The sequence below is a fragment of the Perissodus microlepis genome, chromosome 1 (genome assembly GCF_051167445.1).
Source record: "Perissodus microlepis isolate ML-2025 ecotype Zambia chromosome 1, ASM5116744v1, whole genome shotgun sequence".
Classification (NCBI taxonomy): Eukaryota; Metazoa; Chordata; class Actinopteri; order Cichliformes; family Cichlidae; genus Perissodus; species Perissodus microlepis.
The window spans coordinates 28,234,329-28,261,887 of record NC_140461.1 but is presented as its reverse complement, the minus strand read 5'-3'; the positions used below and the strand labels follow the sequence as shown (position 1 = coordinate 28,261,887).

The following is a 27,559-nucleotide window of genomic DNA, read 5'->3' as shown; positions in this document are numbered from 1 at the left end:
AAAAACCCCAACAACTCCTGACAAGACTAGGTCAGCATTAAACATGCTGCTATGCATACTGAAATCTATCTGCATCTACATTTTCACACGCTTCTCACTATGTCACAGCATTTATATGTGCTTTTCGTTGTGCTTGCACAGCACATCAGAGCATCTGCTATGATCTAGACACTTTATGGTACAGGAGGAGAACAAACGGGCACGGTCAGCTGTGCTTAAATGATGCCTTTTGGGTCTGTTTAGAAATGCCGAAACTGCACTGAAGTCACGCAAACACATTTGTACAGGATTTAAAATCAGCTCAATCGCTAACAAACGCAAAACACAGTGTGCACAACAGAGAAATGAGACTTCCCCCAGTGAAACGAAACCTGAGCAGGGTCGGTCGGTTCTGAAATCTACCACACTGGCATCTACCAGAGCCAAAACCTCACTGTGGAAGTTTGGAAAGCAGAGTGGAGTGACAGCATTTCCTGCATCCATTTAGAATACCGCAATATGGAAAACATTTAAACCTCTTAAAGAAGAAAAGTCAAGTCGTACAGTGGTTACGCAGTGATTGTTTTTTTAATTTATTTGTGTGTATGTGTGTGTGTGTGTATGTGGGGGGGCACTGGTATTTTGGATAAATGCAAGTTTTGTAAGTGGAATCTTTTATCTGTGAACAATAAGAAATTGAAAACAGGACTGGTTTTGATATTTGATGGTGTGGTCTCGTGCTGTAGCTATCGTCTGGGTGGTGTGGCTCTACTCCAGCATAACCAGGCATGATATTTTCACTAACCACTATTGAACCACTATTTAACAACCATATGTTGTGTGCTTTTTCATTGTTTTCAGATACATGCCTTTCAAAAAGATGGAGGAAAGAAGCAAGTTAGCCCTGATCTATTTGTTATTTAATGTCTGGCAGATTTATGCAACATGTAAGAATAAGATATCATATGCATTCAGCTTTTATGAACACTAATAGTGCCATGGATTTGTTTTTTTCCCCAATCTCTAGTCTAGGCTGGGTTAAGCACATCTTGCTTCCTAGTGTTCCCCGTGTGGCTGAAGCGTGTCCCCACCGAGCTGCTCACCCTGCTACAACTGTACAACCAGCATAAAACAGACCAGTGCCCCCCAAGTATCCTTCCCAGACCGAGCAAGTAAGCAGTCACATATATTTTGTGCAACTCTCGTGAATTAACCAGGGGTGACCAACCTCTCCTCTCCACTAGTGGCTCCAGTCCCTGTGATCCAAATTGTCCCCAATAGTTTCCGTGGCAGTGTCTGTTTGCCTCAGCTCAATAAACCTTTTGAATTTTGAACTTGTCTTTATTGGGTCCTGCTTTAGAAGCCACTTAGCTTTATTGCCACTTTGGCATTTGACAAATAGGTCTATAATTGGGTTGTGCATAGCTTGTAAAGTGGAAAAATCCAATATTGGTATGTTTGCATTTATGTCCACAGTACGTTTTGTTAAGAAACAGCCGAAGAGAAAAACTTAAAAACGAAGAAAGTGGGGGATGACATACAGTTGGCTAACAGGCCTCTAGTCAGGTGAACAGGTGAGAATGATGACGTTTTTTCCCTATATGCATTTTTTTTATGTCGTTCCATATTGAGTGTGAATGGCTTTTTTATTAACATTTGCTTCTACTTGTACAGCCAGAAGGAGTTCCAGGGTCTCAGGTGCTCGTCAGGGGGATGTAGCTGTAACATCTGGCCAAGACTAACCTCCCAGCGCATTTTGTGGCACTTAGAGTAACATAACGACTTGCAGCCAGCTCAGGTAATCTCATCTTCTCCCGGCTGCTCTGCTCTGCTTCTAGTCACCTGTAAAACGCACACACACATGGAGATAGAGCACAGGAGATGTATGTCTGTGAATGACAGCAAAGTGCATTGAACACTCTGACACTGAGGTGGAAATGCTGCATTAGGTCAAATAAAAAAGTAAATAAACAAAACAATGTATCGGTAGATAAAATAGGGACTAGCTAGTCATTTTCAACAGGAAGAGGAGGTGGGCTGCCCCTTGATGCCGGTAGGGCAAACACCATAATACTAAATAGGCAGCAATGGTTAAAGTCAGCAATTGAGATCACTGAGAAGCCTAGATTTTTAAAAAGTTTGATGCTTAACATAAATTTTCACATCACACTCGGTGGCTGTGTTGGTGCAGAAAATCCTTAACTTCTTTACTTCTACACCTACAGGTGCTGCCTCAGTCTGGATTAGACCTAATGAATGATAAATGAGTCTTGTAAAAATAAACGAGAATCTCCCCTCTCTGTGTTTTTCAGTACCTGGCAGTGGTTAATAAACCAACCTGTGGATCACAACCGTTTTGAAGGGTAAAAAACGTCACTTTCTACATTTTCCGATTGGTCAGAACTATTTTCTGAGACACAGGTGAACTGATAAAAACCAAAAAGCTGTTTGGGTGATCTAAGGGGTTAAACCCGAGTTGGAGTATCTCTTGGCTGTTGTTCAAAAGGCGAGCAGCTTCAGGCCGAACTGGTCGCGGCTCACAGCAGCTGAAAGAGAAGGCTGTCTCCACTCCCCCCGGTCTCCACATAATTACACTATGGCTGACAGACACGGTGCTTAAGGTAACAAAACAAAGACGAACTGGAAAATAAACAGCACCTCAGTCATTCATTGAAAGGGTGAGCCAGAGATGAGTGCGCTGCGGAGTTTTGTATAGACAATAGTTTTACTGCGAGCTGGATGTGGTTTACAGTGAAAAATATGACATTTCCTTATAACTCCTAAAAGTGACAGTTATTACTCATTTTCATTTATTACTGATGTAAAACAAAGCTCCAACACAACTGTTGTTTTATTTCTAATAGCAAAAATGAGTCATGTTCCCTTCAGTTTGTAATTTGCTGACAGAGACGTCACACACTAAATATAAGTGACATAAGTGTATGTGTGTGTTTGACTTTGAGACTGGGTTTGTTCATTTGTCACGAATACAAGGAGTGTATGATACAAAGTATCAGGAAAAAACTAAGAAATGTGTCTTTAGTGTAAATTGTACTTAAGAGCAAAAAAAAGGAAACAATAATTCCCTAATAAATTTAATTAAACTCTGCGACAGTTTAATTAAAGGTGTAAAAAGTGCAATATGGGCAGCATGGTTGGAGAGTAAATTTGACCAGTATATTATTCACTCTCTAATATAAACCTCCAGCATTTTGGCTGGTGATCATAAAAAATTAAAAAAGAAAGCAGTGGTGCATATGGATGGACTATGGCCGCAGGTCTAATAAAACTAATGGAGCTTGAATTCCAGTAACACCTGTGCTCTAACTAAACTGATCTTTTTCATTAGCCTTTGTTCAGTCATCCATCCATGTTCCTAACCAGCAAGCTAATTTAAGATTGCGGGGGTGGGGCGGTGGGTGGAGTCTATTCAGCTGCAGTAGGGTGAGAGGGAGGCTGTCTGAGCTGTCTGCGGTTTCACACACAAGAGAGCTCTCTAACAGCTGAGGTATTGATCCACGGGCCCACTCAATAGCAAAGTGACAAAACACTGTCAAGGTGATGATGATGACGCGATGGAGAGTGAAGATTATGGATTCTGAGGTTTGAGCTTTTGGCTCCGGATATTTTTTTAGATTTTTGTACTCGGATCATTTGGAGCCTTTGCTTTTAAAAGTATACTGACATACTTATGTAGATTTAACAATACTGATATTTTCAGTGGTGCTAGTACCAAATTTTATTTTTTTAACTATCATAACTATCATGATTACTAAAAAAAAAAAACAATTTAAATTTTGATCGATCACACCACAGGACAGTTTTCCACAGAGTGGTTCAAACCTCAACAGTGAAACTCAGCCTTACTGTGATGCTCTTTTTATGCCCATCATTGTTGCATTAGCTGAATTTGTTGAAAATGTCAAAACTAGTGTGTTTTTTTTACTTGTCTAATATTTGTCTAGTCTAAGAACTAGTTTAATTTTTGGTTTCCTGATACAACTTTGTATTTTTTTATATATCTGGTATCAAATTCTAACAGAGCAGGAAAAACAATGATATTTCTCAGTTTTAGTACTTAATATAATTTTTAAATATGTATGCATGCAATCAAATATGTAATTAGATACATTTCTAGTACACATATGATTTGAAACTCCAAATTTCTTTGGGTAAAGTGTTGAATTAGACTGGGCCCTGTGACTGACTTATCTTCTACCAGTAGCTGATACGGTATATGAAATCAGCTTTAATTCCATTGCATTACTGAATAACATTTTCCTGCTACACTGGTCAAGGCGATATTGTAGCTTCCTGTGTAAGCTGGTAGTTCCCAGCCTCAGGACTCCTTTCAAAGCATCACATGATAAATCTGTGGGTGAGATTTGATAACAAAGATAGAAAACCCCCCCCCACAAACAACACACAATTGTGTTAATGTCTGCTATTTTTTTCTGGAATATGTGTTTCATTTTCAGTGAAATGCTGGATTCTTTTGCGTCATTGGATTTCAAACAGTGACCTGCATAAAACCTGAAAAGCTGGGAGGTGTAGCAACCCACAGACATCTGATATGTTGCTTTTCTTTAAGGGTCAGAAGGTGAAAAGATCCGATTTTACAGTGTTGTCTGCAATCATTGGAGCCTAATAGGACCCGAAGCGCTTTAAAACCAACACCACACACTGACATTGTTTAGCCCTTTCAACACTTTCTGTGCACATTTGTTCAGATTTTTGTGAAATTAGAAAATGTGAAGTAGGACATACATTTTGGACTTTTAAGTCTTACAGCTTGTCCTACTGATAAAGACCTCCCCCATGGCCATCCACAATACACCAAAGTAATTAAATTACACATTTCTGTAATTTTATACATTTACTTCATGCAGTTTAAAAAAAGAAATTTACTACAGCAGCATTTCTTTATCATATAGAGAAACTAAGACAAACTGTGGATGTTGCTCTTCTTTGTCTTTGTCCAGCTGACATAAGATCAAAGTGTGCTGCGATAGATTATCAGATCGTGTTGTTAACCTTTTTGATTAAACTGCTGTTAAAATAGTTACCATTCAATATTACACCAACAAAACTGATACTGACTCACAGTTCAGAGCAACTGACCGCTGAGCTCTAACAAGCTGCAAGTATTGAATAACTCACAGCGATATCAGAGATATTAGAAGAAAGAAACATGACACTTGAGCAAGATAGCAAGATCGCGGCAGTCCCAACACTGGTGCCAAAAGAAAAAAATAACACCTTTACAATAATCGAGCCAGGAAGCCTGTGAGCCCTGTCATGCTGCTGCACTGGCACTGCACAGGTTAGTAGTTTTGATGATGAGCATTACTGCACTGGAGAGGTAGGTGAGAGTAGGTATCATTTTTCTTGGATTAATTGCATCTGCTGTGTCATTAAGTGAATTTAGCACGGCATTTTTTTGGTGCTCTGGTGAAGTAAGCAAGAGCATGTTGACAACATGAATGGAGTAGCACTCTGCACACGAACAAACTATAATAGACTGGAAAAAACAAATGCTTTTAGAGGTCCAGCATGAGGGCAGCATGGTGGCATGGGCGTTAGCACTGTTGCCCCACAGCAGGAAAGCCCTGGGTTTAAATCTGCCTATCTGTCTGGAGTTTATATGTTCTACCCATGTTTGTGTGGGTTATATCTATAGGTAATCTGGCTTCCTCCCACTTAGGGACTTAGGTCAATTGGTGAGAGTTTGAGCCTGAGTAGCTGTCTATTGCTCTGTGATAGGCTGGTACTGCGTGTCTCGCCTCTTGCCCAATGGATAAGCAGAAGAGGATAACTGGCTGGGTTTTGGAACAAAGTCAACAAATGTTTGAGCATCTTTTTAATCAGATTTCTCTGATGATTCTGCACCTGCATATTTTATGTCCTGATGACCGTGGACCTCGCTTTAGGGCTTTAAAATAAATGCCCAAATAAGTGCCTGGAGATGTTACCAACATAGCTGAAGAGTGGTGAGGCGAGCTTCTACTTCTGTTTAAAACATGTTTTTTTGTGACCCTTAAGAAATGAAGCATTACCTACATGAGACTCAAAGCTAAAAGGTAGACGGTGTTTGCAGTTAAGGAGCTCAAACTTATATGCATCCATTTGTCACTTATCTTGTTTGTAGCAAAAACAGAGAACGCCTTCCATTAATTACACATCCCTGATGTATTCATTAACATAATTATAACATGACAGTTCGTACAGGGATAATTATACAGTGAAGGGGTGGAGCTCAAGAGCCAGGGGCAGAATTAGCCCGTTTTCCTTCAGTTCACAGTGAGGTCAGCAGCCACCGCAGCCCCGAAGTCAAGGGCCAAAAGAAGAAAGAAAATACCGTCCTCCGCTGCTCGCTGTGCATAGGATCCTTTCATTGTCTTCATGACTCTGAATCGGGACAAAGGAAAACAATTAGAACAGGAGGCTGTGCCTGGCTGTTTTCAGATGGGAAAACCAAAAAAGAGGTGGAAGAGAAACATGGTAGGTTTCTGGACTAGTCCTGCCAGCAGCAACTCTCCCACCCCAACCCCTGCACTGAATCCTTCCATTGTATCCAAACCACAAATCCCACACTTTGCCTGGAAAAGCAGAGAGGAGCCTTGACTGAAATATACATTGGAATTTTTTTAGGAGGGGGTGTATGGGAATGCCCAAAACTTTTACAAAGCCTTTATTCAGTTAAACAAATAAAAGTTTAAAACTAAGATACTGTTACTGTGTTTTTGTGCTAAGATATCTATTTCAAACTTCCAACACTGGAGAAGTTTTTAAGTGGTGCGGTGCTTCTTCTTCTTTTTTTTCCTCAGGAGTGTTGCAACTTTGTAATCAACCCCTCTTTACTTTTCAGGCTAAAGTTAATTACAGGTTTCAGCAAGAAGCCTGAAGAGGTTCAGGGTCAAAACAAAAATGCCTGACTGCCGGAGCCGAGCGATGTCCCGCTGCTGCTTCTGCTTCTTCGACCGAAACTCGGGAAAGGTTATCGTTTTTTAACACCCTTCTGACGTATATGTTACTTTTTCATCTCACTTCTCCAGCTCTTTGACCTTTTCTCAGATATGAGTTTCCATAAATAATTGTGTTGTTGGAAGTCTCAAACAGGATGCCGTTACGCTATAAACACAAAACTTTCACCTACCAGAGTCGGTTGGGGCCCGAGTGCCCTGCTGTGGTTTGTTGTGTAATCTCTCAGTTATGCACTTTATTTTCTTACCACTGGCACTGTGACGCCTTTCACTGTTTTCCATTGCTGCTGGTGCTTTCAAAGCGAGAAGATAGCTGAAACTTGGATATGATTTACACAGTCTGAACGCATTTTTAAAGAACATGTTGCGTATGTGTAATGGGACTGTATGTACGCATGGAGACATAACAAAACAAGCATTTCAGTATGGTTACAATGAGCCGAGGTACATTGATCCACCAGCCTTTTACATCATTTACCATCTCTTTAGCAAATGGAGTTGGTTCACATGTCTCTGCATGATCTACAGCAACTAGAGCCTAGAGTTACTTGAATAAAGGTTTGGTGGATTTTCCATACTACCACAAAGCAACTGTATTTACATTGCTCTGCCAAAGTCTTGAGCCACTGCTCATTTCTTTAAATTTTTAAAGGAAAATGGGCAATTTATTAAAACATTTGCCAACATAACTGGAAATACAGTGTATAAGTAACATTTATTCAGGAACAGTTCTCCGTGTTTCTTGAAGGACATTCAAAGCTCTTCTTTGGATGTTTCTGCCTTTTGTTCTGTTCTCTGTCAAGATGATCCCACACTGCTTCAATAATCTCGAGGTCCAGGCTCTGGGGAGGCCAGTCCATGACTGATAGTGTTCCTCTGTGTGTTTTTCTATCCAGGTTTGTTTTTACTGCATTGGCGGTGCGTTTGGGGTCCCTTCATGATTCCATCAACTTTCAAAAGATCCCCAATACCACTGGCTGAAATGACAGAGCCTCCACAGTGTTTTTCAGATGGCTGTAGACGCTCACTGTTGTACCTCTCTCCTGACCTCCTTTGCACATATTGGTGATGAAATGAACCAGTCATTTTAGATTTGTATTCATTTGTATCTATGAGGTCCTGTGTCAAGTTTTTGCTGGATTTTTCCCTGGTTGGACACAACAGTTACTGTTCATCTCCTGTTTTTTAGGCCATTTCTTCTTTTGTCCTCCACTTGTCCAGTTTCTGTAAGTTTTTAAGGACACACTGCACACCATGCTAAGATAAGTCAAGCTTTCAAGACATTTACAATCTGGACAAAATATAATATCTGCTGACAAATGAATGGAGTTTTAAACCACTGCAGCTAAAAGATCAGACATACAGTACAAATCACCAATCACTGGAGTGGGCATGTATCTGTCTTGATGCATGCTCAATCATCCAGGTAAGGAAATCCCAAAAGTTGATCTGGACGTAGCGCTTTCAGTGGGAGAAACGTTTCGTCACTCATCCAAGTGACTTCTTCAGTCTCAGCTGACTGCGGGTTTCCCCAATCTTATAAACAGTACATTTACAGAATGACTGAAACTAGCCCACTGGCAAACAACGTGCTGTGAGATCAGTTTCTTGATCATTCATATGCAAATTTTCATGACCATTGATCAGCAACAGTGATCAAAGATCATTGAATTGATCAGTGGTCCAGAATCAACTTTTTGGGAGTGTGAACTATCTGTTCTGCTCTGGTTAAAAACAAACAGAAAAAACAGACGAAATATCTGCCACTGTACAATCTAATTAGTTCCCAGAACTTAAAAAAACTATGCAAAATCACCTCCAAAAAACCAAAACTTATATAAGGTTTATCTGGTATGCTTATAAATTTATTAATAGTCCCCTTTTTCTTCACAGCGAAATTCTCTATTGTGTTTGTGCATACTTACATTATTAGTATGATTACATTGTATGTTATAGTTCAGCTTCCTCCATGAAAACAAGAAACTACAAACCTGGAATGTTTCTCCATTGTTAGCTTGCTGAGTTTTTAGCATCACTTGAAATGTATTCGGGAAGCAGACCTGTGGTTTTGAGGGCAAGACCTTTTGATGAGTTACTTACCATGGCGTGAAGACAGAAGCTGATGTGGAAGTCTCTTAAATGTCAATTGTTTCTAATATTCAACAGGGGGTGGAGGACTACCATGGCTCCGCAGAGAAGTCTGATGGTATTGAAGTCTATGGGTTAATGACCTCATGCCAAAGCAGGGTGTGCATTAGGTTGGGCTACCTTGTAGTTAACAGTTCACACCGTATGAGTGTGGCGTGTCCTCAGTATGAAGGTCAGGTCCACAGCTCCTTCATCAGACCTCAATTCAAAACACCAAGATGGAAATGACAATGACTAACAAGCTCAGAGGCTTCAAGACAGAATTTTACTTACCACTCGATGGTGTTTCAGTGGCTCTGTGCATCTTTTATGTAAAGTCTATTGCACTGAAGGAAGAGGCGTGCTTGTTTGGTTGTTGAGTTCAAACATTAACAACCTTTCTCAGGAATGAGTTACTCACCTTTAATGGATCCTATTAATGACAATGTTATAAACCTGCATGTGCATACAAGTCAAGCAAGCCAAAGCTCAGGTACAAGCACTCAAGAACATGACGGAAACATTCACTTCATACAAAGACTTTATTGACAATGTGTGTGTGGCATACTTTTCAATGGAATTGCTAAATCATGAGAGTTTCATATTTATGTTTGGGAAACGACGCTGAGAATCTGTAATGCATATATAGAGGCAAAAGTGCATATTCTTGTTCCTTTTTATTTTGTTCATGTACACATTACACTATACATAAATAATTGCATTGTAAAAATGACTCAAGTATTTACAAGTATAATATATTTTATATAATATATAAATTTTATATTAAATCTAGGTAGATTACAATTAGGATACTGGATCAGGACGCTTCCTGTGAGTCTATGAGCGTGTGTGCGCGTGCTATCTGTGGTTATTGAGCAGCACCTCCAGCCAGCAGGGGCAGGAAGTGATGAACTGTCTGGAGTAGCAGGGCCCCCATCCTTTTGCAAAACTGATGCGAACACTGTGGGGGTCCCAGGGCCCCTCCTGGCTCTCGGGCTTTACGCTGTGCTCTGCCATCCAGCTGGAGCACTCATAATCGAACACCTTGAGAGAAAAGCCCGGCATCACCCTCTTCACGTTTAGCCCTCGAGCACTGGGCGGGTCCAGAGTGGGCGAGTGAACAAACACCGGGTGCTGGCTGCGATTGTACACCCAAACTCCGTCCGGCTCGCGACTCAGAACGATGCCGAAACCAATTTTACTGCGTATCTGCTGCACACTGCTGCTGCTGCTCCCTCCGTGCCTGTGATGTCCGTGAAGACCTAACAAGCTGTGGCTGCCTGGGTCATCACGCCGGCTATGGTAGGCGTTGGCTTGGAGTTGGCTAAGACAGAGGCCAGTGCCCTGAGGTAGGTCATAGAAGATGCTGAGTGAGGGCTCGTAGGCTGGATAAAGGCGACCCACGCGTGTGCGCTGCTCCCAGTAAGCAACACTACACCAGTGAGAGCGATGTCCGCCAGAGGTCACCGAGCCGATGGAGGTACCAGTGTCTGAAGAGAAAAGGAAAGGAAGTGGATGAGGTAATGGTCGTAGCAGTAAAGTGTATTTAATTTTTCTATCAGTGTGACATGATATAAAAGACATTTTAGCTGCTGAGCACAAGTAAACAACATCAGAACATCATAAATGGATCTTTATATTGCTATCCCTGAAATCTGTTCTGACTCATCAATAAAAGGAATAATGGGAATTAGCTATCAGTCGATCTACTTCACTTTTTAAGTTGATGGTCGTCAATTTGTATGAACCTTGTGTGTTAAAATCTTGTTTAAGTACAACCTTTTCACTCAAAATATATCAGACTAACACAACTACAGCAGGTTTCACACGGCCACAGAAAACAGGCCTGTTTTGAAAGCAGGAAATCACTTTCTAGGAAGTGGAGAAAGACTTTATTTTAGCACAGTTTGATGTGTTAAAATGCACCCACAGTTCATTAGATTGGACTTCTTCTGGAAATCTACATCGTAACTCACGATGCAACTTCCCGAGAAATGTTACCACACTTCGGGTCAATGCAGCCCACAATGGCTGAATGGCGTGAATGGTTACAGCATACGGTTAAAAGGGGCTTACCTAAGTTACCACATCTCAGTACTATAGAACATTTATTTGCTTTGACTGAGCTCTAGAGGAAGGACTGTGATGATAGAGGGGACCATCTCAAATTCCTGGTGCTTCAAGGTTTTTTATACGATTGAAAGATCAAAGACAGATGAATGCTGTTGTTTTGTTTCTAGTTTGTCTTTCATGTAAAATTAGCATTCTCCAGATGTCCTAAATGCATCTCTTGGATTGTTTCCTCTTTTGTAACGATATCTAAAAACAATTAAAAAAAAGAACACATGGACATGAGTGTTGACCACGGTCTCCCTCCCCTGATAAATGATAAACAAAATGTCCCAATACTCGATGCTGTAAATGATTCACATCATTTTTATACCCATTCAGCTGCATGGACGCATGCTCTTCCCTTTAGTTAGTCACTGGCTGCGGTATTTTGAAAACTCCACTGACATCTCCTCACCGTCACCCTCTGCAAGCCTCCTTCAGGGGAGGCTAAAGAGGAGGTTTTAGAGCGGGGTGTCTGGGGTGGAAAGCATTCAGCTCTCTGTCAACCTAGCGCAAGCCCATGAACCCTTGACCCCCCAGCCCTCATGCTATCAGCTCACATTAACTCCCACACAGAGTGATGCCATTATTTTGCTCCAGAGACTCTATTGACACAGAAGATTTAAAGACCCATGTGCCTGTGGCCCCATTCCTTTCATATTCCAGCGAAAAAAACCCTCGACTTCATTTACCAGGGGCCAAAATGGCGGCAGCCTTTCTCCCAATAGCGGGTTGCTTTAAAAGAAAAAGGTGAAACGAGGGCCGAGATCTGACAAAGTTTTTTGTGTTTATGCCCCGGCCATTTTCATTTCAGGGGTTTCAGAGAAGACGGGTTGGTAAATGTAGAAGAGATGTGAGTGGCTGTACACGAGCACAAACACACACAGAAAATGATGAGACAGGGCCTCACACATGCCCACGTACGCACACAAATTGAGCCCTCTGATCCAAACAGTATGACTGTAACACACACACACACACACACACACACACACACACACAAAATTGCACTTCTCATCTGAGGCCCACGTGTGTCATTAGTGAATTCCAGGCTGGCAACTCCTGCGGACTGCAGTTTTTACAGCTCTCCAATAAGAGAGCGGGCTGCACGGCTAGCTAGGATCGCTCTCTTTCTCCCACTCTATCTCTTCGTGGCTCGCTCACGCACACACAAACACACACTTTTACAAGCCATGCTCTTCCCTGTAATAAGGCAACGCAAACATGTCTGGGGAAACACAGGGAGACTTTATGAGCTCACGATCAACTTAATTCCCAAAGAAGACTTAAAACAAACTGGAACTTTTAAGGTTTTCTTTCAAAAGGCACGGCACACTTTAATTTCAATCATATGATGAATGATGGGACAAATAATATGGTTTTAAAGGCTAGCTTTTTACGTTTTCAGACACCCTCAGTATTAATAGCTGGATAGTATATTGGAAATAGAAACATAAGAGGCAGCAGCTAGAAGACATAAATGGTAAATGGTAAATGGCCTGTATTTGTATAGCGCTTTTCTAGTCCCTACGGACCCCAAAGCGCTTTACACACCCAGTCATCCACCCATTCACACACACATTCACACACACATTCACACATGAGCACTCATAAGAATTTAGATCTCCTCCTGCTCTCTTTATTTATGGTCTCATGCACGCCTGAAGTGTGCTTGTGCAGACTTTATTAAATTTAAGAATGACTGACCTGCTGTAAAGTTCAAAACACTAGATCAAAATTTCCACCAGCATTTTGACAGCGAGGCATGTTTAATGTTTCTGGCAGAGTCCTCGGTGTCATCACGCTCGGCCTGGCTATCATCCAAGTAAAGGTGTAACCAGCTTGTGTGAGAACGATGAAGGAGGGAGGGAGGAGGAGGAGGGCAACCGACTTCTTCAATGGAATTTTTAAAGAGGGGTTGAAGCTGGAGGTTATCAGCATGTTTATATTCAACTGGAGGAAGTCAAAAAGCTGTGTGTGTGTGTGTGTGTCTGTGGGACTTTGTTGGTGTGCATGCATGCCCGCATCTGTATGTGGGCTGGCAGCAATTACAAAGTCCTGCAAGCATTTAAGCCAACCTCTATTTAACAGCCCTGTTTACCAATTAGATAAGTAGCCTTTGTTATTTCATTTCAAAATCGCTGTCTCTTAGTGCCAATCTCACCGAGACGCCCACTGAACTTTAGGGGTTGAACAAAGGTGGGAATATACACGACAACAAGCTGCAACTTTACTGCACAAACAAAGTAAAAGGCAGTGGCAATCAAAGTTCAGAGGTCAGACAGTCAGTTTCCTGCCGGATGCTCACAGATTGTTAAACCTGGACTTCAAACGAGGACGCCAGCACTCATCTTTTATCTCACATTTCCGCATCTCTCTGTTTTCCCTCCTGTAACAATGTTGGGAATATGATGTGACGCTCCCTCAGCAGACAAAATGATGCATAAAAGCTTAACTGGTTATGAACATATTTTGGGTCTTGCACATGTGAAGCAAACATGCTAATAAGCTGGCTGTTTACATGTCTATAGCTGTAAAGCTACTTTAACTTCCTCCAAACTTCCTGCTTTGTTTTCTCTTACTCCAGTCTGAACAGTGGAGGCTTCCTCCTCCAAACTGTAACCTGGAGAGAAGAGAGGAATAAAGCTGTGCAGGAAAAGACGGGAAGCAGAGGAGTAAAAAAGAGAGAGACAGAGGAAAAGAGAGACTGGGTAGACTGAAAGAGGGAGCGGGGGAACGAGAGGGAGCGAGAACCTGCCAAGCATAACCAGCATCCAAGGAAAAAATGAAGAGAGAGAAAGAGACTGTGAGAAAGAGAGGGAGGGAGGGAGACCCTCGTCTTTCATCCAGTGCCAAGGATTAGATTCCCCTCCAGTTATTAGACTCTTCCACTGTGCTGAAAGAAGTGGGTGGGTTGGGAAGGGGCCGGGCGGGGATGAGGAGGGAGTGTGAGGGGGACAGAGGGACGAGAAGGGAGGATAGAATTTAGCTACTGACCATCGTCGGTCGCCTTTAAAATGCTTTGTTTTGATTCAACTTCCTGCCAAAGATGCTAAAAGAGTAGAAATAAAATCAAATAAGGTGGGGGAAAAACAGAGAAAAGGTGAGAGAGAGAAAGAGAGAGACACCCCTCCCTGCCTACAAATGGTAGATTCTATGTTGTTTGAGACAACTATCATTACAGGGAAAAAACTTCAATCCAGCAAGCCACATTTAAGCTGGCGTCTCGACTATCTCTACCATCAGCGGGCTGCCTTATCGCCAGACGTGGCCTTTACAGTCGAACACAGTGGGGCTCTTGCTCACACACACGCACAAACACGCATTCCTGCACACACACACTCATTCCTTCTCCCTCTTTTTTTTCCATTGTGAAGTGGATCTGTGTGATGGAGCGGTGTGTGACTGGAGATGTCTCGGGTTTAACGGCACAAGAGACACAAACCTGGCCTCGCCAGCTGGAGACGTCCTTTGGACCGACCCGACTGAGCTGAAGTAAAGTTACAGTGTGTCCCTGTAAAATTCCTAGGGAGAAGTGCTCGGAGGCGGTTTAGAAAGGAAGAGCGAAAGTAACGAGCTTCCTGCATTTCTGCTGCTACTTCAAAGTGCCAAACAACTCGAGCCAAGGAATGTCTCAGGTTTTGCATACAACTCGCATCCTGGACAACTCCACTGTCGTGTTTATGCCATCACCTTGGCCATAAAAAAAAAAGAAAACCCAGATTCTGGCGATATTTATTTAACACAATCCTCCAAATTCTCAGGCTGTAAATCCTACAATAAATGGCTCTTGTTTGTGATTCTTGAAGGGACTGAAAGGCTTTATGTCAGCAAAAACTGTCGATTGATTGATATAATTTGTGAAAGTAAATGCTTGCACTGCAGTTGGCTTTGCAAGATGATCTCATCTGTGGTCAGTTTTTACCTTTTTATTCCCATTGTGCTTCTCCTGTACATGCAACTGTGCGTGCACCTACAGAGCCACCAGAGATGCATACGCAGGTATCATCACCACTAAAGACTTAGAGTCTTAAATCTGGCTTGCTTAAGACAATGCATAGTTTAAAATGCACAAATGACTCAAAGAAAGATGATTAACGTCTGAACGGAGGCACGAAAAGCAGACGCAGGGCTGCTTCAGAGCTCGGTAGTTGACAACTCTCCCCTCCCAACACATTCCTGGACAGGCCCTCTTCCTCAACACTTCCTCCCCCCCCACCCACCCTCCCCTCAGCCAGTCACAGGGGTCAAGTTGACAAGTCTCTCATTGAGCCTCACGTGGTCCGACTATATGGCCTTCACTCCTCACAACATAATTACACGCGTTTATTGGTGGAATAGATCCATTTGTTCCACTATGAAGAAGGAGTTATGGAATTCCACTAAAATGTAATTTGGGAGAATTATCAGAATGTGAAACTCCAGCTCAGACGTGCACGCAGGAGTGTGGACCGAAAGCGAGGTGACACGAGGGCCTGCAGTCGTTTAGCGGAGGGCAACGCGTGCAAGAGCGCATTTACTAAGTCTCGTCATTCGGTCATCAAAATCAAATGATGACAAATGCTGTCAAAAGTTATTTCCAAAGCGGGGTGAACAGGCGGCTACAAGTCCTGAAAATACCTGCAAATATTAATTAACGTGCGTCTTAGCTCAGGGTTGCCTTTGGAGCTCACGGTGCTGCCGACAGTTTCTTACATTTCATAGAGTCAGAGTCTGTCGACATCTGCAAAGAATCTTTAGGTTCAGAAGCATGGCAGGATTCCATTAAAAGCCAAATTGCGAGTTGGCAAAAACTCTGAGGGAACAACGGAAAGCCACAGCCAGTCCTGTAATTTAAACCTTATTTTAAATTGTGATTGCCTGACAACATGGGCTGAAAGAGAGGAGAGCAAGACTACGAGAGCAAAAAGCAAGCAGAAGAACTGTGGAGAAGCAACAGCAGAGGTGGATCTTCAGTAAGGGCAGGAAGGGAGCAAGAGCAGAAGAGATAATGAAAGAGAGGAGAAAAGGTTTTTGTGAACAATGAAACAACAACCTTTGCTTAATCACCAGGATGGCTACAAATATGTAATGTCTTCTTTGTGTATGAACTTGGAAGCCTGCTGATTCACTTTGCTTCATTTAGAAATGTCTGCGAGATGCATCTGCACGCGGCGTTTAAACATATGCACACTACTGCCGCATCTATCATAATGAAAAAGAAAATCAAGAAAACACAACCCGCTCAAGCAATCTATTCTAGGCGCAGGGACCTCAGATACTCACATACGCTATAATTCATGTTGGCTGCTTTTGGGGGGCATCTTCGCCCCCAACAGGCGATGTGACGCACGTGACGTGTCAAAACTAGAGCTTCGGACACTCAGTGAGTACTGATTTTACAGCTTTTTTATTACATTTGAGACAGAGCCAGAAGAAATGAAATCTTTTTTAAAAGTTGGAAAGTATTAAACCCCTCTATTTTTTTTCTATAGGGAAATAAAATAAGGGAACCTGGAGGGTTTGGTAAGTGTGGCTGACATGTTCTGGGTCTGCTATCAGAAAGTCCATCTATACAAACCATTAACCCTAGATACCTAGATTAAATTATTTATATATATATATATATATATATATATATATAAAATTTTTTCTTTTTTTGTTGCTTTTTAACATTTGTTTGCTATCCTGGAAAATCTGAAATCTAACTTTACTCTTATTTGTGACTTTTCTTTCAGATGTTAACCTGGTCTGTGCTTTGGTTTAAGCCACAAAAGGTCAAAGTTATGGGAAGCGCACTGCAGAATTAAACTGCAAAATAAAAACCATGAAAAGTTTAAAAATGGTGCTCTCCAACTGAGAGAAATGCCACATCCAGAACTTGTCAGATCTTCCAGATATTCCCTTCACTGCTGTATTTTCTCTGGGAGCAGGGCTGTAATAACATGGCATTCAGTCCAAAATGTGTTTAAAAAAAAAAAAAAAAAAGGTCACAAACACAATAAACTGAGCGAGTTGTGTGTGTCCTCACCCGCGCGGCTGCTTGTAGTGAAAAAGAGGCGCAGTGGAAAATATTTGAGGAAATGGCAAATGGTTAATGGGCCGGCACTTGATGTTGAATTCCATAGTCTAATGTGTCTCAGTCAGGCATAGGAGCAAGTGCTGTACGCGTGCCAGCAAACAGACTGGAGGTTCAGGTCACCGGGAGGACCCATTCAGGCGGCGGCAGGATTCTCACCTTATTTTTTGTGTCTTTGCACAATTTATCAAGCATCTGAAAGTGATGACATTTTTTGTTTTGTTTATATTCTGCTTCTGAGAGTAAAGCCTTTACTTGAGAGCAGCATCGCTTTGGTGGGCGAATTCCCCAAAACCTTCTGAGCTAAACGTAGCATGGGAGCACCGTCAAAACTCTTAAAACTGCCTGCTTCCAAACTTCCAAGAATGTCAGTTCCACTCCACGTTTCTTAAGTATTAACGGCGATATGTTCAAACATGTATCACATGTCACTCCCAAGAGTCAGACCCCCTCCTCCCCTTATCCCCCACCTACTCCTTTTACTCGGAGACCCCGCTCCCCCTCACCTTCCCAATTTCCCAACATTCCTAGGCCGTGCCACATCAGTCAAAGGGCCAATTCATGGGGTTAATGCTGCTGTGAGTGCAGACAGGGCTTTGAGACAGGATGTTTGGCTGATACCTCGCTCTGCTTAACCAAACAACCCCCAAAATATGATTACTGAGGGCAAAAAGGGACCAGTCCTCTTGTCTTACCTCATTTCATCCAGGCCATACTAATGTCCTCTAAGTATCATTGCCTTACTTGTTTCCACATGTTCAAAAGCCAGGGGCTAATGAGAAGAAGACGATCAAATGTTTGGCATGCACAAGAATGTCATATGGTGAAAGATGACAAAGACATCACAAACTCTTGGCACTGTTTAGCTACACTCTCAGTTCCGTCAAATGTACATGAATCTGCATATGGCACACTTGACAATGTGGTGAGTAACATACACAGTGCTCACTTAAATGCTAGTAAAACGAGCTTGTTATACTCATTACATCACACCAGGAGGACAAGAAAGCAGCTGAAACACAACATCTATGCCAAAAATATAACATTTATCCCGAGGCTGAATGTAAGTATTTACATTTTATGATACATTTTATGTTACGTGCTGCAAATGTGAGCAAGATGCATCTGCACGCAGTGTTTAAACATGCGCGTGAAGCAGCACGAAATAAACTAAAGAAAGAGTCGACAACCAGTCAGCCTAAATAAAATTATGAGAATTGAGATAATCGCAAATTCAGTTAATTTCAATTCAATTGTATCTATATAGCACAAAATCACACCAACAGTCTCCTTAAGGTACGTCATATTGTAGGGTAAAGACTCTACAATAACACAGAGAAAAACCCAACAATCAAACAGTCTCCTATGACCAAGCACTTGGCGACAGTGGGGAGGAAAAATGCATTCGTTTGTATTTTAACTTACTAATAAAGGTTTTACAAATGAGCTACACCTATAAAATCCTTACTTTTTTTGGCTATGTGATGGTGTGATGACAGGTGACCGCTTATGAATAATATGAAACCTCATTCTGCAATTCTGCATGACTTTAATGCATCAGAATTAGTTGCTAACACCAAATGCTAGAGTTTATGTGCGAAAACAGCTCTGGAGTCAACATGGTAACAGTTAGCATGTTGTTACGCTGCGAGTTTTAACATGATGGCCAGAAACTGTCTTGATGTCATCTGATTCGTGTTTGGATGGGAATGTCACTTAGCTCTGTTTTATCCAGTAAATGGCACATCCTGACTGCTGATCAACACCGGAGAAGCTACAATCAGCTCTCTATTTATTGCCTTTCTCAGTATTTAAAAAGCAGGTTTGCAAGTTGTTATTTGATGTATGGAAATCTGCAACTAGTGTTGGGATTATCATAGTTATACAATTATATTACACCATGAATTAAATTTAATCAGGTGCATTTACCTTTGGCGAGAAAAATGAAACTCTTTGTACAGCGTTACTACATTAGAGTTTACAAAAGACTTGCATACAGTGCAGGAGCACATTTTATTTTTATTTTTAAACTAAAGCCAGACAACAAATGTGTTCCAACTAATTTGCAACACCATCAAGAGTAGGTCTTTGTTTCTAGATGTACTACATTAGTTTGGGAGCATACGTTTAACTGCTTCCCCCCTCAGATAGATTTATTGTTTTCCAGTTTTACAAGAAAAGTATGGATGCATTGTGAAATCAGCACTTTTAAACAAACCACAAACAGAACTCATTGCCCAGGGTTCTCACATACAACAGCGAAGATTACGACAATAATGTACAATCAGCCCTCCGTTATCGAGACCTTTCAAAAAAAAATTTTTTTAACTGCTACAGTAATTCAAATAAGTTATACGTTTAAATTTTGATAGCTGTTTTTGATTGGCCGCTCATCTTGCCTATGAAACCAATGAGCACTGCTCTAAGAAACCATGAATCTGTCCAGCCAACTATACCAAAGCAGGTAACCATCAGGTACCAAGTCTATTATTGTTAGAAATCAAACAATATTTTTTTTCCTGAAATCAGAAAAGGCTCTAACATTTCTGTGCAGATGCAGTCAATACTAAATTCCTCCATATCAATCTTTAGAACACAGTTACAACTTGTAGAAGCTAACCTGTACAGCTGACACAAATGTGCTAATGTAACCGGGTCATAAATTACATATTGTTATAATTACATAAAATGTGTACGAAACCCCAAACTGTTCCTGGTATATCTGACTTTTAGGACCTCCAAGCCTGTAGTTATCTTCATTATCCTTATCCTTTTCTTCTTCTTCTTTGGTGCAACCCTATAAATTTGGGGTACGCCTTTGGGCTTTTCCCCTTTTCTTCGATTCCCCTGTGGAAGAGGTCAGTTTCATTTCTTTTCCAACACTAATTATATTTTTATCCACCCTGATGTTTCTGATTGTGTGTTTTTGGTTCATTATTGTCATAATTACGCCTGTCTTTACTAGATGCTGTGAATATGTGGTACGTGTGTGCGGCGTATGTGTATAGGCAATGCTAATGCTAGCATGAACAGATAAGCCTTGCTAGCTTGTTAGTTGGCGTGGGTTGAGCTAACTCTCGCCCTATTTATATTTGGTTATAGGAGCTGAAGTGGGCACGTTTTTTACTTGGAGGTCTTTCAGTGTCAGACACAATGCAGGAACAGACCGGTTACACTAACACCTTAACTTTTAATGTCAGCTCAGGCTAATAAGACCTCTTTGTTTTTTAGTTTGACCCATTAGCTATGCTAAATGGAAGCCATTTATTAGTCTCATCCACATTAGGACCAAATTTCATTACGTTTCCAAACTGACAGCCACAACACTGTCCGTGCGTGAAAAAGCAAATTTCATTCCAAGCTACAAGAGAAAAACTTACAGTCAGAAGAATCAGAGAAAAGCCAGCACACACCTTCAAGTACAGTACTCAGCAGGCCTGTTCAGTTATACATCGATTTTAAAGGTACAAAGAGGAAAAATCCCCTCCAACAAATCGCGTGATTGGTGAAAGTGTGTGTGTGTGTTTGCCCTGATAGAACCCCTATGCGAGTATTTTGAGACGATCTTATCACCGAGTCAGACAGAAATTCCTCCCTGTCTCTCTCCCTGTCATACACACACAACACACACAAGCAGCTGAACGGCACATTTCGTTGGAGTCACAGGGGGATGATCCCAGCAGATATAAGTCTACTAAACCTCCAGCAGAAACACTCTTTTTCAAGGCAGAGCTGTTTGTTGTGGTTTAAAGGGAACGTTAACTGATTGAATGATAAAAGAGGCCAGGGCAAAGGTATGTATGGACCACACCCTGCTGTTGTGCTTTTTTTTAAAGCTGTGAGTACACAGCTGGTTTTTAAAGGAATGAAAAAAGATGCTAAAGTGCCAAAGCACATGTCCAATGCTTGTTTTTGTCCTAAAGAAAACACTGCAAGCTTTAGATGATATGCCAAAGGATTACCTGCACAATAAAAGAGATTAATTTGCACTCTTGAAAGATCTTACCAACATCAAGGGGTTTTTTCGGGGGGAGGTTGTGACAGCTACGCTCATTCTGATACATGTTTAAGTAGGCTTCGCGTTCAGCTCACTTCCTGTTATTCACCCAGCTTGTAGCTCAAAACAGGAGTCCTCTAACCTGTCAGAGCTAACAACAAAAGCTACATGCAGATTTCTTGGCTGCCTCTGTTTACCCAAGTCTCACTCCTACTCATGCCTCTTGGCCTCCGCTCTGGTTCTCGGCTCCAGAGCGCTGGGGTGGGGGGCAGGGGATCAGAGACCACACACACACACACACACAAGCTGACTTGTCTATACACTCGACACACCACATGTTGTAAGGAAGCTGATACACTTCCATTCATATAGACAGGCAAACAATAGATGGTTCCCCCTCACTCATTACTCAGAAAGTCAAAAACTTGACATTTGATGGACCTCTGACCAAGTGTGGATGATTTGGGACACAGTCTGCTAAAATAAGAACACTTTCACAAATCAGATAAATTGTTTGACCTCAGAAAGTGTGCAGTGACTGTTAGTCATTCATAAACAACTGTGAATGACTTCTCCAAAACTATCCAAAAAGCAATCTTACACATTAATGACGATGTTCAACTGAAAACTGATTTGTAGGGTGAATGCAGGTGGACAGTTTATATTATTTGCAGTTAAGGCATCTTCTTGCTCGCATTTCAGCTCAAACTCTTCTGAGAGGGGTGACGTGTGCTTTGGGAGGACTGCCGACCTCAGTATTGCTAAAAAAGCTGGCTAAGGCTCTGCCCCTGGAAAACGCGCATAACAACTCAATAAACTGCTTCTGCTTCCAACATCAACTTTAACTAAAGGTCTCCAGTTAACTTCTGGGCACAACAACCCCCTCCTCCAAAAAGAAAATCCTCAGTGACTCCTCATAAAGGTCAACGATACCATGGCTACACTACGCAGACTTCATAGGTTGCCCATTCACCTTTCAACACCGTCCACAAGCGAGCTCGGGGAGGCTTGATCAAGTAGGTTTGTGGGTTTCTTCTAACACTGTGAGGACCTCTCCACCCGACCCCAGCACGTAAACAAATAAAGCTCCAGTTTCATCATCTAGAGGGGGCTGTTTCCTGTCCAAAGCAGCCCTGAGCCCCTTCTCCCCCTTTACCGCATACACACACACACACACATGCGTCCGCGCACACACACAGAGCTCTACATCGCCGCCTCATCAGAGCCGCTCGGCTCCCCCGCCCCCAAAGTGCCAGCCTCTTTCCACTGCTCAATTGCAGAGAGGAATGAAGGGATTTGAGGGAAGAAAGAGGGAAAGAGGGGGATGGGTGGTTAGAGAGGCAAAAGGGGATTGAGAGTATGCACAGGGATCTTATTGCAGCTTCGTCGCAGTGAAATATTTTGCTGTGCAGAAAGCATAGACGGGGGAAAGAGAGACAGAAAGCCTACACTGCTGTGGCATCTAGATAGCGAGACCCCAGACCCCCACCGAGCCCTCCGTGCCTCTCTGACAATAGAAGCTTTATGCAGCGGAGTTTTCTGTTGCCTTTGCGGCCTTTGAAAACAGGGGAAAAGCACAACATAACACCACCAGCAAATATAATTTGGCTTTTATGTAAACATTCAGACGGGATGCCTGTCTCAAAAACTTTTTCCCTAATTGTGCTTCCGAACTTTTCCTTTCTTCAGAATCAGCTTTCTTCACCATGCACTGCAGGAAAAGCAAAAAAGCTAGCAGTTATTATGCAAGTTACTCACCTGTGTAGTCTCTTGGCATATTGAGAGGCGGATTGGAGAAGAGGGGTGGCGCAGTTTCAGTGTAAGACAGAGATGAGTCTGGGAAATGTAAGAAAAAGCACAGGCATACAGTAGAAGTGTGAGATCCAGGTTAATTTTTTTCCCCCAACTATGATTTTGGTAATCAAGCACTCCGTGAATCCTTTATCAAACAATAAAAATCTTCTCGTTATTAAAGCTCAAGCTTCGCTGATTTTTAGACTGTCGATAGGACACCTTGGACTTTCTTTGACAGTGCACAAAATGATTAATCAATCCGTTAATCTGAAAGCATAATTGTCAGATCAATGAAACAGGGGACTGTTTTATCATAACACAACACCATCATGTGTCTCTTTCAGCACAAGTGTCTTATATCAAATAAAGTCTGTATTTTCAGATGAAAGATATAATGAACTCCTTTCCTACTTTGTTTTGTGGTGGCCATTTTTTTCCCCCAAACTCACCCAGTGGCTTGTGTTCATCTGAACGGGACAGAGAGTATGGAGGTGGAGGCGATTCTGTAAGAACAGCCAAAAAACACGAGGTTAAAATAAAGGTTCAATGAAGACTGCCACGCACAGTATGTACGGTTAGTTCATTACTGTTTTATTAATCATATCGTAAAGATGCATGAAGTCCACAAGGTTTTATGAGACGCACAATTATGCAAGGAGGCACACAAGAATGTAACATGTCGAACTCTGTCTGTCAGTTCAAAATTGAAGACATTTTGCTTAACACCCCCCCCCCCCCCCCTTAAAAAGAAAAAAAATCTAGAGCCTACACTCACATAACAAATATTTTCTCCTCAGGGAAGTCTTTAAACATACCTGTTGTTAAAGAAAATGGTAACACATGGAAGACCTGAATGCAGCACTGCAGATCAACTTTACACTGCGTTATTTTTCATGGGAAAATATGTTCATAAGGCTGTGTGTGTCTGTAATTTCACTTTGTATCGACATACCTTCTACCCTAGATCAAGGAAAAAACTTAAAGCGTGGGGAATATTTGCACAGCTCATATCTGGCATTCCTTTGGAGCTTTTTAAATAAATATGCTTAATCAACACAAGTCACATTGCATCAGACCCCCAGTTAAGTATTTCACCCTAGACAATGTATTTGCTTCTTTATCTGATGCACTCTTAAAAGCCTTTACTTCGTTTTTACCCCCTGTTACTTCTTCATTATCTTTCCGTTCTTTCACACAAGCTCTCATTATGACTTTTGTGTTAAAGCGACTCTGAAAGCTCCATAATTCTGCTGCTGCTGGAATAAATCCTTCACTCCAAAGTGGACACAAAGTTTGTGGCTGCGGCCCCTTTAAGAGCAGAGCCAGTAATTGCCGGAGTCCTCAGTCAGTCAGATACCCAGCGAGTCAGTCTGGCGCCAGCACTATGCAAACTGTATATTATCGGCACTCCTTAACCTAAATAACAAGAGGAGGACCTCCTTGTCAGAGGAAAAAGAGCCTAAGTGCAACTTGAGTGCGACCTCCATTTGGATGATGTGAGAAGCGCCAGTTTTTGCGAAAATTGAAATAAGCGTGTAACGTAATTGGAATGTGCAGAAGGACCAAAGTAATGGTTGCCCAAAGTTTAAAAAAAAAAAAAAAAAAAAAAGAGTTATGAATAGATCATAAACCTGTAAGACAGACGATAAAACACAAGAAGAAAAAACAGACTCGCACTGTCAGCTGGAAGTGCAGCCAGTTAGACGCCTGCAAATGCATGATGAGTTCATCTGTAATAACTGCAGGAAAAGAAATGCTTGACACTTTAACAATACTGACTTTCTTCTTCAGCTGCAGGCCTCAGGCGAGCGATACATATTTGTTGGAATTTCCCATTATAGTATGCTATTCGTTATACTGTAGTTATACAGGTCATCAATCTTTATATAGCATTAAATACACTTTTTTTTTTATTTGTATGAGACTAACTTTCTGCAAGGCCTATCAGCTTGGAGGGGATTCTGGGGGGAGACCAGGGGCCCTCGTGAAGGTGTGTGTGATGGTTTCAGATAACTGAATCTCGAGGTTGGATATATTGGCGGATATTTCGGTGTTTAAGGCATTTATAATGGTCTTTTCTAAGGGATGATGTCTGATTAATGAGTTTGATCGATGTTCTCTGATTCCACAACCCCTATCTTCCGGTGTCAGTGTCCTTACCTGGCCCACATAAGCGGCTGTAGTGATGAGGATTGCAGCACACCTTTGCGCTGTCCACCGCACCGAAGCTCTGGCAGTGGCACAGCGGTTTGAGTCGCGCTGAGAGCGGCAGGTCGCCCCAGCGGAACAGCTTACAAAGGAGATAGTATGGAGAGATGTGATGAGCACCGAGCCGCAGCTCAGTATTCGGCACCATAACGCACTCGCCGGGTATCCCTCCTTTGGTCTCCACAGCCTTCAACAAGGCGTCCAGAGATCTCTCCTTGAGTCTCTTCAAAAAAGCGTGAGCGGTGCTCGCAAGGTCCTCTTCCAGCACCCCACGCCTCGGTGCGCACTGACAGGGGCCAGCTCCGTCTTTTCTCGCGGCCCAGTAAGAGCTCCGAGGTCTGAAATCCCATTCCCCAAACAAACAACACGTCACCGTCCTGCTGTCGCTCTCCTGTCCTCGCCGAGAGCCTCTGTGTCCCGGGACGCACATGGCACCCCGGTCATCGTCGGGCTGTTCCTCGTCCTCTCTCTCCGCGCCCTCTGTCAGGTCTCCAGCCTCCCCCGTGAGTCCCGGAGCCGTGTCGGTGTGTGTCATCGACCGCTGCTCGTGTCTGTGGAGCTTTCCCGAGTGTCTGCCCCCCTCACCGTTCCGCTCTCCTTCACCTCGTCTGCTTCCATCCCGCCCGTCGCTCTCGGTGACCACACGGCTTCTCCAGAGTCGCCGTACAAGACCTGGGCGTCTCGACTTGAACATACGATAACCTAAACAGTTTCGGATGAGTCCCGTCGGTCCCGTCCGCTTCTCGGGAGATGCCACATCGATTTACACTCGACGCACAAGACCGTGAGTTTGTGCACGGTGCGCACAGCGTGCGCAGCCGGTGGTCACCGTTTCCAGGCTTCCTCGCAGCATTAGAAGGTAATGATCAATCACGCATCGCGTTAAACATCACCGAACATCTGATGAAGGAGAAGGCTACATGCAGTCACTGCTCAGTGACCTGCTGTCGCCAACTCAATTAAGCCACTTCTTTCGCCTGCACTCTCACAAAGCCGTTAACTCCCCGACACTCTGAAGGTCCCACACACAATTCACAGAACATAGTCAGACCGCCCAAAGGGCCAGGATCAGCTTACATGAACAGAAAGACCATCACAATCAGAAACTCAGAACTTTTCCAGACTTTCCAGACTAGAGCCTCTAAGATCCCTTCGTGGTTCCTTGGCTTCGAAAAATAAATCCTTGCAACACTAAAATCTCGGTTTCTGTCGCTGTGTGGGATGCAGGAACTCCGCGTCAGTGTCCCGGGACAAAGCAGAGATGATCGGACACTCCGGTGCCAAACTCCAGGACGGAATCCGTGCTGAGAAGTTGTTTTAAAGAGAGCTGGAATTACTCCACTCTCCACTCCCCTGCAGGAACTTTTCGGACGCACACACACAAACACACGCGTTCACACGTGCACACACGCTCCCGCAAACACACACGGACACAAGCTTCAGTCAAGTCAAACGGAATAAAACCTGGATTATCCAATGGTAACTTTTCAAAATAAAACCTACAGCAGTTAAAACGAGAAAGTTTTTTTTTATTTTTTATTTTTTTTTGGGGGGGGGGGGGGGGGGGGGGGGGAGAGAGATCCAAAAGCGTTTATCCACACTGTAGAGTGAGAAAGGCCAAATCCACTGCCACGAATAAGGTTTAAAAAGCGTGTCGTAGGTAGACAGAATTTTCTGTAAAACTTCCTGAAAGTAACCTGGGAGTTTTTCTTTCTTTCTTGTTTTCATTAAAGAATGCCATTATACATTTAATAGTATTATTTTTGATTGTTTGCTCTTGTGTGGACACATTTCTGGACATATATGTGCACAAATATTTGTGTCCTTTTATATTTATATGTATATTTACATTTATATTTATATCTACACCTATATCTCTATACTTATCTTAATATTTATCTGTTAATATCTCTGTTTCTACACTTCCTTTTATATGAGTGCTGGACGTTTGTTGTATATATGCTCAACTCAATTTCCTACTGGGATTAAAAGTCTCTCTGATTCTGATTCTAAAAGATACAATTTTCCGGAACTTTTACGCTTTTATTTTGAAACCAAAGTCACAGCGCCTTGGTTTTCGTTTGGTGTTGACTCTCTCTCTCTCTCTCTCTCTCTCTCTCTCTCGGGGCCCCAGAGGAAAGCTCTGGAGCCATTGGTTGATTCCCGCCATCATGTGCCAGTCTAGACACTTTGGCGGCTGGGAGCCGCAATGATTGTTGCGCAAACACGGTTTCAAGTTTCTTAACTCTTAAAGACGCAACATCCTGCTCTCCTCTGCTCAGTCCTGAGCAGAGACCAAGC

General features: G+C 42.5%; 1 protein-coding gene across 1 annotated transcript; it reads right to left on the bottom strand.

Annotated features, from left to right (window-relative positions):
- Positions 1–7,883: 7,883 nt before the first annotated feature.
- On the bottom strand, positions 7,884–26,772 carry LOC146394017 (SMAD family member 6-like). Its single transcript, XM_084936125.1, has 4 exons — positions 25,211–26,772; positions 23,500–23,553; positions 23,015–23,092; positions 7,884–10,579 (listed from the first exon to the last, which is right to left on the bottom strand). Exons 1-4 carry the CDS (start codon positions 25,950–25,952, stop codon positions 9,948–9,950), a joined length of 1,506 nt encoding a protein of 501 aa, XP_084792251.1. The 5' UTR covers positions 25,953–26,772; the 3' UTR covers positions 7,884–9,947.
- Between the last annotated feature and the right edge of the window lie 787 nt (positions 26,773–27,559).